This window comes from Scomber scombrus, chromosome 12, assembly GCF_963691925.1.
Source record: "Scomber scombrus chromosome 12, fScoSco1.1, whole genome shotgun sequence".
NCBI classification, from domain to species: Eukaryota; Metazoa; Chordata; class Actinopteri; order Scombriformes; family Scombridae; genus Scomber; species Scomber scombrus.
This window is the reverse complement of record NC_084981.1, coordinates 10667739-10680048: the sequence shown is the minus strand read 5'-3', so window position 1 is coordinate 10680048 and position 12310 is coordinate 10667739. Positions and strand designations below refer to the sequence as shown.

The 12310-nt window shown below is 39.0% G+C and overlaps 2 protein-coding genes across 4 annotated transcripts; one reads left to right on the top strand and one right to left on the bottom strand.

Annotated features, from left to right (window-relative positions):
• Nucleotides 1-31: 31 nt before the first annotated feature.
• mrpl14 (mitochondrial ribosomal protein L14) lies at nucleotides 32-2113 on the top strand. The gene is made up of 3 exons (XM_062430635.1): nucleotides 32-283; nucleotides 473-568; nucleotides 1599-2113. Exons 2-3 carry the CDS (start codon nucleotides 489-491, stop codon nucleotides 1963-1965), a joined length of 447 nt encoding a protein of 148 aa, XP_062286619.1. The 5' UTR covers nucleotides 32-283; nucleotides 473-488; the 3' UTR covers nucleotides 1966-2113.
• Nucleotides 2114-2321: 208 nt separating this feature from the next.
• On the bottom strand, nucleotides 2322-11609 carry LOC133992127 (calpain-1 catalytic subunit-like). 3 transcript variants are annotated; one of them, XM_062430820.1, is made up of 22 exons: nucleotides 11515-11609; nucleotides 9083-9329; nucleotides 8480-8549; nucleotides 7914-8032; nucleotides 7683-7816; nucleotides 7381-7549; nucleotides 7138-7221; nucleotides 6969-7054; nucleotides 6780-6854; nucleotides 5848-6008; nucleotides 5566-5735; nucleotides 5424-5435; nucleotides 4986-5197; nucleotides 4852-4891; nucleotides 4655-4720; nucleotides 4336-4393; nucleotides 4085-4149; nucleotides 3879-3947; nucleotides 3723-3801; nucleotides 3514-3627; nucleotides 3327-3385; nucleotides 2322-3238 (listed from the first exon to the last, which is right to left on the bottom strand). In XM_062430820.1, exons 2-22 carry the CDS (start codon nucleotides 9326-9328, stop codon nucleotides 3212-3214), a joined length of 2115 nt encoding a protein of 704 aa, XP_062286804.1. In that variant the 5' UTR covers nucleotide 9329; nucleotides 11515-11609; the 3' UTR covers nucleotides 2322-3211. The 3 variants fall into 3 exon arrangements, with proteins under 3 accessions (XP_062286804.1, XP_062286802.1, XP_062286803.1); XM_062430818.1 differs by having other exon boundaries at nucleotides 10361-11557; XM_062430819.1 differs by lacking the exon at nucleotides 5424-5435 and having other exon boundaries at nucleotides 4986-5190; nucleotides 5547-5735; nucleotides 10361-11557.
• Nucleotides 11610-12310: the final 701 nt, after the last annotated feature.

Sequence of the window (12310 nt, the reverse complement as noted above, 5' to 3'; positions counted from 1 at the left end):
CCCGTTGTGTCGCTTCTATTCTCTTGTATTTCTATGTTTTCCTTTACAAGCTAGCTGTGGCCGACACAACAACACGGGAGCTTTTATAATTGGTTTACTCTAGTTTTGTACGGGCACAATACGATTGATATTTAGCAATATTTTTTCCCAAAACCAAATTCATTATCTGCAGCGAGGACGATCTGTTTTTTATGTTAAAGCTAATTCTGTTTAGCGGCTAGCTCTCGGCTAAAGGCGTTTGGTCGCGTGTTGGTGACGCCACACTTTGACATTGGCAAGAAGGGTAACTAATAGTTTGCGCTTTCACACTTTATAATTCAACTATTCACTTCTGTGTCTTATTTTTTATTGTTATTATGAATTAAAACAGGTTCAGCTGTCTTCATGTGATTGTTAGCTCATGCTAGCGATATCATTAGAAAACTCCCTTAGCTTACTAGCTGCTAACCATGTGTGTAATATCTCTTCCCAGCGGACACAGTACACTTATGGCTCTTCCCCAGTTTTCAAGATCTCTTACTGGCCTCCTCGTAGATGCTTCGTCCATCGTCCATCATAGGACTTTTAGGTAAGAGGAGAACTCAGTGTGATAGTCAACTCCACTGCCAGCACATTTTGTGGGTGTGTTGTGGACAATTTGACAATTTTTATTTTAATATTGTGCATATTGAGTAGTGACAGGCTTCAACATGTCTTTGTGAATTATTCAAGTCCCTGTGCAATCCAAAATGTTCAAAAGAATAATTGACCTTCATTGTGCAAAATGTATGTATTTGCAGACTTTGACACAAGAGGAAAAGTTTCTCTGTGGCCACTTTTTTTAAAAGACAAACTTGATTTCATGACATTACAACTAGTTTGGAAGCCAGTCATGGTTCAATATGGAACGTACACAATTATAAAACCCTGTTGTGCACATACACTGAGAAAGTGTGTGTGTGTGTGTGTGTGTGTGTGTGTGTGTGTGTGTGTGTGTGTGTGTGTGTGTGTGTGTGTGTGTGTGTGTGTGTGTGTGTGTGTGGAAGATGTGTTGCATCTCCTTCTACACAGTAGGTGAATGTAGTAGTAATGTAGGATATAAATGTTCTATAACCCCAGTGACATCACCATGGTTGCTATCACAGTGTCCTTGAGTAATTTCAGCATTGTCATCAGGGCAAAACTGTAGGAGACCTAACAATACAAATAGGTGATAGTAAGATGTTTGTGTTGTTTTTAATTATAAATAAAACAATTGTTTCAATGACTAGGTAGCTACCGCAATAGTGGACTGTCTCTGGTGTGCTCCTATAATACAGTTTAATTTATTTTAATCACATAGTACAGTTTTTTGCTTTATCCCCTTAAATGGCCCCATGAAGCCAGCCCTGGTATTTATTCATTCACTGTGTATGGAACAGCTTTAGCATTTGTGTGTGCAGATGATATGATCACTACAGACAGTCTCTACTGTTTAGTTTAAGGAGCAACTTGTTCAAAGTTCACCAATTTAAGTGTCTATTTTGCCCTTGATTAGAACAGTGACTTTTTTGCATGTCAGCTAACTGATGGTTCCTGTTGATTTAAGATGAGGACTTATTTACTTTTTGTCTTGTTAGTGTATCTGCTGTGGCAGCAGCCATTCAGAAATTGACAAGAGTGCGTGTTGTGGATAACTCCACTCTTGGAAATACACCGTTTCACCGGCCACCAAGAGTGATCCATGTCTACACCAAGAACGGCGTTGGAAAAGTTGGTGACAGAGTGTTGCTTGCCATCAAAGGACAGAAGAAGAAGGCACTAATCGTTGGACACAAAATGCCTGGAGAACGCATGACTCCACGCTTTGATTCGAACAATGTTATTCTGATTGAGGATAATGGGAACCCAACAGGAACCAGGATTAAGGTCCCAGTACCCACACATTTACGCAATATGGAGGGAGACTACTCTAAAGTGTTAGCAATTGCTGGTACCTTTGTTTAATAACAGTATCGTGCAAATAATTTCTTCACTTTATCATTTATCATTGTAATATCCTGTGATTTTTATTCTTTGAGATGTACAAACTATATTTCAGTTTGCTGGGAGTTAATGTTCTTGTCCCCAATAAACCATCAAGGAAAATACTGTACACACTGTTACAATTATTCTCTGAATACAATATTTAGTTACTTAATGTTTTTGTCAGCATGTCTGGCATTTCACTGAGGTCTCTCTGTGCTTACAATAAACTTAACCTTTATCTTAAATGCATAACATAGGAGTTTCTGGCATACTAAGCAGCCATGTGTGGGTCAAACTCATGTTATCATGAACACAATGAACAAACCAAGAAAGCATGAACTTTGAGGGAAATATTTATTGAAGGCACAACATACATTCACAACATAAAGACATAACTGGCACATTTCTAATAGTTTTTAGCATCCTAGTGTCATGTATAAGGCATTCAGTAGCATGTGATCCCTGTAAATGTTACTTGAGCGAGTTGAAATTTCTCACTCGTGTGAAGAAATTTCCTTAAACTAAAATCCTAGTGCAAAACAATGGTGTAAAACTAAACCGATCAGCTGCTTGACTTCAACCATAGAAGAAAATGGTGTACTGTTTGAAGAGCCTGAACTTCAGTATCAAATGCAAAGAGTTTAAAAAAATCATTGACATCAGATCAAGTCTGTACTGCCACCTACTGGTGTATGAATGAAACAACAAACTGAACATTGAGGAGATTATTTCCTGTAAAAAATATTTGTTATAAAATCAGGAAAGAAAGAAAAACGTTAACATAGAACAGAATGACTGGTAGAAACTATAAGACTTCACTTTTTAAAATCATTACAGGAACAGACTTAAAACTTCAACTTCAGCTAAAACAGCTTCTCATGAGATTTTGATGGGTACAGACAGCAAAACTCAAATGTAAAGTATAAAATCAGCTGTTACAATGCACATTACAGCTTGTGATTTGTCATGCATAAACATACTAGTTTTTAAAAAAAAATGTTTACAGAGATGAGGGTTGCACAATGTATGCTTCATACTGTAGGTTTGCATAGTTCCTAAGATTCTAGCAGGAGACACTTGGCTTGGTTGGCCTTTGGATTTCTGTATACAGCTCTTTGCAACTTTTGATAAAATGAGGTGGTGTTAAAAGATCATCTGGTCACTAAGGCTGAGGGTCTTCAGTGTTCCCACATTCATGGCAGTCTGCAGGGCAAGATAGTCCTCTTCAACCACACATGGTAAGGTAAAGCCACTAGCAATGTGAGAAGGACAAATTAATTTAGACAAACAGCAAAGATTGGAAAAAATGCAATTAGATTTACTCTCAAAACAGAAATTACCTCTGTGAGATTCATCTCAACTTCTCCTGACTCCTCCGTGTCAAACTGCTTGAAAGCCCCTGTTGAAAAAAAAATCACTTTGTTTATTATTGCAATAACCCAACTTGTTCCACACAGGTTGTCATTTGTCATTAAATTAATGACTAATAATGTACAAACGTCTACATTTAGAAGGACGAGTACTCACTAAACATGGCTTCAAGTTTGACTAAGCAGCAGATGAAGTTGTCAAAGTCAATCATCTCATTCTCTGCATACCGGGCAACCAGAACCTGGTTCAGTTTGTTATTCAATTTAAAACCTACACAAGATGACAACAAAAATAAAAGAAAGTGTTACACTTCTCTGTAAATGTGTATACTTTACATGAATGTGAGTGCTTAATAGCCTTTATACCTGTTGCCTCCACAGCAAGACGCATCTCATATGAACTCATGGCCCCTGACTTGTCGAGGTCAAAGTCTCTAAAAATGACCTGTAAAACAGAGGCAGATATGTAAACAGAAATGCAGACCCTCTTCAGGTGTGAAACTGTGCATAACCTAATCTTACCAGCCACTTTCGGATCTTATTCCAAAGGAGCTGAAACTCCACCAACCCTAAACGGGCACTTCCATCTTTCTGGTGAACATGTTGTCAAGGATGAAACTAGAAACGGACAATCATTACCACACTAAAAGCATTATATCTTTCTTTCTAATATAATCAATGTAACAAACTTTTTAGTTCTATTCTTGTTTGATAACTCAACAGGATACGTCCATCAGGTTGACCATAGTTCTGCAGGATTCCATGCTGAAGCCATCAGTCTTCAGATCCTTGTCTGAAATAGCAAAAACAAGTCTGAAACAGTGTGACCTGCAAACACTCTGCTACACAGAGGCTTGTAAGACAGGCAGGAAACAGATGGTGATCACTCTACAGTGGAATCTAATACAGTAATGGGAGATGTATTACTAATATGTAAACTTTCCAGCAGCTATGAACTGAAAATAAATGGAAAACTCACGCCGGGAGACGACTCTGTTTAGAATAGTCCTCAGCTCCCGAATAGAAATCTCCATATCCTGGAAAGGCAAGGACAAGAAAATGAAAGGAGCAAGTCTTAAAATCAAGTCAGAAATACTTCGTTTTCTTCCATAATAAAGATAATACCTTTTCAGATCTTTTAAGCTTAGAGATCATCTAAAACCATTGCATTGCAAATACCATTACTACCACTTTTACCAATCCCAATAATACTATACAAAGATGATTTAAAATAGTGTTATAAAGTAATTCAAACAATAATTTAAAAGGGTAAGATAGATATGTTTTTCAGAACCTACCTCTCCTGCCAGCTGAGCAAACATGGACTTAAAAGAGTCATCAATGTCATCTTCAGTTATTTCATCCTATAGGAAAGCAAGAATATCAACGTATCGGTATCACATGAGATTCCTAGTTATTTCCTGCTATTCATACAGTAGACTAGGTAATATTTTCTTATGTCCCATAGCATTAGTCACACATCACTGATGTGTACCTCATCTTCCAATTCAGCAGAGACAACATCGTCCAGTTCTCTGTAATGGACAAAAACATATTAGCAGTAGATTTCCCCCGCCACACATTACAATTACTGCACACACACACATATTGACATGAAAAATAACGTACTCTGTTTCTGATTGCTTCTCAGTGAAGACTCTGAGGACAAAGTCCGCCTCTTGACTGGGCTCAAAGGTGGAGGGGACAATGAGGTATTCTCCAGGAGGTAGTCGCAGCCGTGTGCTCACCTCTCGCAGGTTAATGAAGGTCTCAGAGCGAGCACACGATGAATGGCTCAAAAAGAAATTCTTCTTCAAATGGACATTCTGGCAGCCTCTAAACTAAAGGCAGTAGGAAGCAATAATTGGTTGAGATGCATTTGCATGTTTTTCGGTGTAATTTATTCAAATTATATATACTTTACATCACTGCCAACCACTTTATAAATCAAATGATCAACAGTGCTGTACAAGAAGTAACTTTAAATAAGTGGGCTAAACATGTGAAATCATGATTATACTGATAATGTTTTTATTATTATTTTTAAGTATTTGATGTTATGCCTACCTCTTCTGGAATCTGTAGAAAAGATATAATAAAGAAATTATTTGAATAAGCTGAGGCAAAATTTAAAAACAGTGCAGTAAAAAGCTGAAATAACCACGAGAAGGTCAAAGTAATTATACTGACTTTTAGTCTCTGCTCTCACCTCATAGATAGCAAAGCCAATAGTGTGCATATCCTGACCCTGGCGCCGATATCTGCGGCGGTCCTTCTGCATGAGAGCTACCAAGAAACTGCATGCCACCTCATCGTCCTCTGGGTCATCATCCTCCTCAAGCAACGTGATCTTATACTGAGGGTTGATCCAAAACGTGTCTGTACAGATGATGGATTTGTATAAGATTGTTTCATAGCCACAGTGATATCACAGGGAGAAATATTACAATGTCATTACTTTATCATTAAATTCTGTGCATTTGGGACTCACTGGGATGGTTCCTGCAGCCTCCAGCAGTGCTGCCTCGCCTCCATGTACCATAAAACTTTGTGGTGTTCCAGTGGCTCATACCATCGTCACTCAGGGCGTCAGCAGTCAAGTTACAGATCTCTATACGTGAAAACTGCCTCAAGAATTCACTGAAGGACATCCTGAATAACCAGAATAAAGTGCTGGGTCAGAAACCTCAGTGCGACTTTTTTAAAAGGAGTCGTATGACCTCTCTTTCTTGCAGAGAGTTACAGTAAATGAGGAGATCGATACCACTCTCCCATCTGCCCACTAAATATGAAGCTAGAGACAAATTTAGTTTGTTCCAATATTTGTCAGGGAGAATATACAAAACATTCATCTCTCACGGGGAGAAGACATATTGTACCAGATTTAACTATAGATAATTTCCATCTGCAGTTCCTGGGAATGTCGTAACAAAACTAATACAACTAGGGAAATTACTAAGACTAAGAAAAAGTAACAAAATCAAGTCATCATCCAGTATGCTACTCATATAAGTGTAATGTGGAAAGGTGAAGCCTCCAGTGAACATACAATAAAAATTGACTTTACAATGAAGTAGGAGACATTTTGTTACCAGCACGAAAAACTTCAAAATTAACAATATATGCATATTCATAGAGTCTGGGTTTTTCAATGAGGGAGAAGGAGGAGATGCCATTTCAAGAATTTCAATGAGGTGATTGACTTTTGTGTGGAAAAAACATATCAGAAATAGATCATTATTATTCCAAGCAGAGGATTCTATATGTCTGGATGGGACTTTTAGTATTTTTCATGGACTGATAAGAGAGTGGCATCAGTTTTCATCAGCAAAATTGTAAAACTTATCTTTTAAAAAATGTACATAATACATACATACTACATAAGAATTACCATTAAGTATTACAGCACCTGAGACATCTTACCAGAACTCTCCATCTTCCATCTGTAGGTGCAGGTCTTCTTGCTCAGACGGGTCGATCTCATCCCATTCAGGGGAGCTACATGACACAAAACAAGTAGGCAGTATGAGATATAATGCTCATTAAAAAAAGACTTCTAGACCAACAAAATGTAAGTACACAGGCACTTTAACTGTGCTTGGCAACACTCACTTGTCACTCCAGGCACCAGTCCACTCCACCTGACCCCAAGGATTACGTACTCGAATTAGACGTTCCATGTTGCCACGGAAATGAACCTGAATAATGCCAGAGTGATAAATAACTTTGCACCATATATATCATGGTTAGTGGTAGCTGAATAAAGACAACAGTGTCATACCTCCTTCAATGCAGTGACTGAGTAGGCGTGGCCTTTCACAAGCTTCTTGAATGTAACAGCCTCCATGTCGAAGGCACTGGTGATCTGTATTACAAATGACATTCGATCAGTGCTTCCGAGCATGATTTGTAAAGTGCCAAAATAAATAGAAATGCTTTTAATGTAATTGGTCTAATAAGTTCTCAAGATGATGTAGCATTGGTTGGCGTGTCTTGATGGTGTGCCAAAGAGTTCAGCACTCACATCGATTGAGCAGCCCAGCAGGGAGCCTCTCTCCAGAGCTTTTCCAATTATCCTGTAAAGATCTCTGGGTGCTTTGCGGAGCTCATACATCTCAGACACACCACCTGTAAAGTCCTCGAACCCCTCAGTGGTGCTTCCTCCAGACAGAGCCTCATAGGAGCCATTCAGCCTGGAGCCACACAAAAAACGCACTTCAGTTGTATTCCCATTACCAGCAGCACTTCTGAATATGTTTGAGAGAGACATCTTCCTATTGCATACTGAATAATTTAGCAAAATGATCAGGCAGTTTGAACACCTACTTGGCATAAGCTTTCTCCAGGAGTGCACTCCAGAATTCATTGCCTTCAGCAGAATGAACAAACATGAGCTCTCCATCTTTGACAGGCAACCGGTCATCTATCACGACATCCACCCACTCGCCAAACTGCCAGAACTGCAACACAGAGCAATAATCAAGACCTCCATCAATCTTAATTATTTGCCTTGCACTTGATGGGAAGGGTAAAGACCAGAAGATGAACTTTAAGTACCTGAAAGTGGAAGATTCCAGCGTAGTCGTCTTGGAAGGACTGGCCGTGTGGGACAACCCGATGAAGGAGCTTCTCATTCAGGGTGAGAGAGCCGATGGCTGCCAAGAGCCAGCAGTCACCTGCAAATGAGACGAAGCATTTTGTAATTCCATCTAAATTGTCTCCTCTTTCTGTTTTAATTCATGCAAGCAACATGGCTCTATAGATTTTCAGTCCACCACTTTGGTCCAAACTGAAATATCACAACTACTATTGGATGGATTGCCATGAATTTTTGTTTAGACGTTCCAGTCCAGAGAAGAAGCCTAATGCCTGTCTTTTAATCTAGCACCGCCAGCAGGTTGAGTTTTTTGTGGCTTTTTGTAAAATGTCTTGGAAATATTGGATCCATTGCGATGATATTTGGTTCAAACACTCACATGCCCCACATGTAATAACTGAATTGTAATAACTTTGATGATCTGAACAACTGTGTCTGATGATCCTGACTTTTCCTCTAGCACCATCACCACGTCTCTTTGTATAATTTCATGACAGATTTAATGACTTGACCAATAAGGACTCACCCAGCGCTCCCTGACAGATATCCGTTCTAGTGGCTCCACCAACAATGAACTGAGGGTCACCTGTCAGTTCCTATGGAAAAAATAAATGTCTGGGTGAGACCAATTAAAGACATCACATCCTCAAATGCAATTTCATCTCGTATTCTAATTGAAATATAATCAAAACAAGTCAACACATTTTAAGATCTTCTTGACAGTAACACTTCTTTCAGACCATTACTATTCTTGCATCTGGGTGTCATCTTACCGTGTGTTTATGAAACAATGTAAACACATGTCACAGAGAGGACTGGTCTGGGAATGCCAAGTCATGCCAACAGCTGCAGTGATCTGAGAGGTGCCTGTAGCAACTTGTACTATTCTGTCTGAGTCTGAGTTGTCACTGATATGTTTATTTGTATGACATGTTTGTTCCTGTCATCAGCAGCAGCAGTGACAACCACATGCCTGTTGTGAAATATTATGTGAATATTTTAAAAGAATAATGAGTAAGTATTTCCACTTTATTTCTCACTTTAGGTCTGGGGTCTGTTGTGGAAAAACAAATCTATTTCTGTGTAAATGTGTGCAAATGAATTAACATGTGAACTTCAGTTTTCTCACCGTAGGCCTCATCCACTCCACATCTCTAGTTTTGGAGGAAAAGGGAGCGAGCTCCTTGAAGCCCAGGGATGGGGGCTCAGCGGGGAAACAGGGATCTTCAAACAGGCAGCCCGACTCCACACATTCTTGCTTCAGTGCCTCATAGTCCTGGTTGGCAAAGTGCACTGCCTGCTCATTGGTGCCCATGCCCTCTTCCCGTAGCCGGTTGGCGTATATGGTTGCAGATATCCCTCCAACTGGATACATACTGGTGCAAGATAAAAATATGGAGGTGGGTGGGTATGCACGCTACTGTCTATTAATAGTAACAGGCTGATCAGCGACACACTCTTGTCTAATGGCTACAGCGGCACACTCTTGTGTAAGCAATCTGGGAGAAAACTCAAGTTCAAACCAGTGGTTTGACTGAATCTGTCTCCCACTAATTAGTCTGATCCCACATGGACTTTACATTATCTTGATAGCCTTAAAGTAGCACAAAACTGAATAAAGAGTACAGTATAGATAAAGAGAAAGATCTAGATAAAGAGCACAATCTAGATAAACAGTACAGTCTACACCTATGTCTACAGTGCCCTGAAATAACTTCTGTTATGATTTGGTGCTATATAATAAAACTGAATTGAATAAAATTGAATACTTTCAAACATTAGCCATTTATATATCATTTATACAATTAAAAACATACATGTGTTGAGTATTTTAAAAGATAATTCAAGTATCTTTAGACTATTTGTTATATTTGACTACTTTCAGGCCAACAAATCAATAAGTAAATAAAAAAGGACTCCTACAAAATGTTATTCCTGGCGATGGGGAGTAGACTTTGAAACACCAATTAGCTTACACCAGGGAAATAACAGCACATTTTTACAGTTAACTGAATAAATAATATGTAGAGATGTTCTTTTCGGATTCTGGTCAAAATGTGGAGAAGGGAGCATTGGGGGGCTCGTTGCCTCTGTATTTGGTTGGTCCTCGCTATACAATTGCAAAAGGTAAATCCAGCAAACAATAACAATTCAAGCCTTTTCCTTACAATATCTCTGATAACCAACTCAGTTTTACTTTTCTTTTTTTAGTTTAGTCTACTTCCTGGTCTGGTCGTTATGGTGTAATGGTAACAAGTAAAATCAAAGTAAGTGAAACTTCAGTTAGAAATGGCAGCAAGCATGTACAGAAGAAAAATGATTACTGAAAATTGTGAGAAGAGAACAACCCACCACTAACTGAAACACAACAAACCCAACAACAACAAAAAGAATAGAAATATGATACCTTGGATATATAGGCAGGCTGAGAGGAGGAATGAGACAAAAAAGAACAGAAAAGGTCATTCACTGATGTTTTGGCATTAGTACAGGCATTATCGTGAGTTACAGAAGCGTGAATTGCAGGCTAAAGCAGACCCTAATGGACTTTAGCGCACTAAAGTTGGACAAGCGTCCAAAAAGGACCTCATAGTTTTATGAGGAAAACAGGTGTCATAAACAACCAAACAAGTGAAGAAAGCAGGCTGTTTAATTTAAAGTTGAATCAGTGTGCAGGGAAAACTGGGGCATGGGATGATCTTTTGTGCTGCTCTGCTCCACTCAAAAGGAATCCTAATGAAGTTCAGTAAACGGTCCATGCAAAATTTGGATGGCGCTACAGTGTTGAGGGACTGTGACATTCATGAGAATGAGGGTGAAAAATGGACAAGCTGCTGAGCAAAATAGCAAATGCTTTTAATGGTAAAAAAACTTTCACACAAGAACATTGTTTACAGGGCCAACCCCCCCACTCTGAGGCCCCATATGTCTGCAGGAATGTCAAACAAGCCAAAGAGAGGCTACTACTGACTATTAACCAAAAAGATGTGTCTTTTTCTCTCCCTCTAATGGGCTGTGAAAAGCTGATCCATGCAGTCCTGTAGTCATGATGTCATCTATAGGACTTCAACCCTAAACAATACACTAAAACAACCAACAGCCTCTCTGCTCAAATACTGCACAGGAGCTACTGTTGGCTGTCAAAAGACACAGAATGCTTCATATACTATATGCTGGCTACTTCATAGGCTCATAACTATCAAAAAGTCACAGTGTGTACGTCAGGCATGTAATACATGCTCAGATTGTTCACAGCACCTGTTCCGAAGTAGGCCTGTCTTTTTATGGCCTGCAGTCTGCTTTAAGGATTTCTGACAACAATAGATCACTTGCACAACAAAATCGCATTCATTCAACAATAAAAATCAAACCTGGATTAAAACTGTGTGCCTGGACGTCACAGTTGTGCTGTTGACTATTATAAGTGACAACATGCAGCAGATTACATCAAACAAACCGGTCGGTGGGCAACACCTCCAATAAACCATGACGTACCGTTAGTCTCAAACTGGTTTAATGATCATGATAAATGAATTAAATAAACCAGACAACCACACTCACCGCCGCTTTAGAGGTTATTTAACGGTCCTTCCCCTTCAGTCGAATAACGTTAATCGTGTAAATCTGTGAAAGTGGGAAGTCTGGAGGAGGAGCAGCAGGTCCAGCCCTCTCTGCTATACACACTGCAGAGAAGACCAGCCCCTGCAGGAGAAGGAGGGGCCAGACCGCACAACCCGGCTCCACACTGCCGCTAAGAGGTGCCAAGGTAGTGGGAATAACATACAATTCAATTTAATTCAATACATGCTATCTTGACCAAGACTTTGATTGAACCCATAAAACCCATTCTGTTAAATTCAATTGAATACATTTGTATTTATCCCTGCAAGAACAATTGTATGCATCAGCTCAAGCCATTCAGATTCACTCATATCATCTCTATCTGCCAAATACTGAAAACCCACAAAAGTAAATCTAATTATTTTTTAAATACATGCTATAATGCGTTAGATAAAACAGAGACAACAAACAAGAGCTTTAGAACTGCTGATCAGGGGTCAACATAAAATATCATTAATCATTATAGAAATTCAACTTTCATCTGTGTCAATGATCTTGATTACTCCTACAAACTGAAACAACTGTGAGTCAGTTGAGAGATAATGAACTAAATGATTGCTAAAGATAAAGGTCACTGGTGGCATGGGATAAACTCAAATAGCTATGCTTATAATGTAGCTAGTCTCTTCAGTTAACATCAGAAGTACAGCCTGTTTGTCCATAACAGAGAATTAGATGTATTATTTGTTGAAAAGTTAAGTCCAATATATATATATATATTGGTCCAATATATATA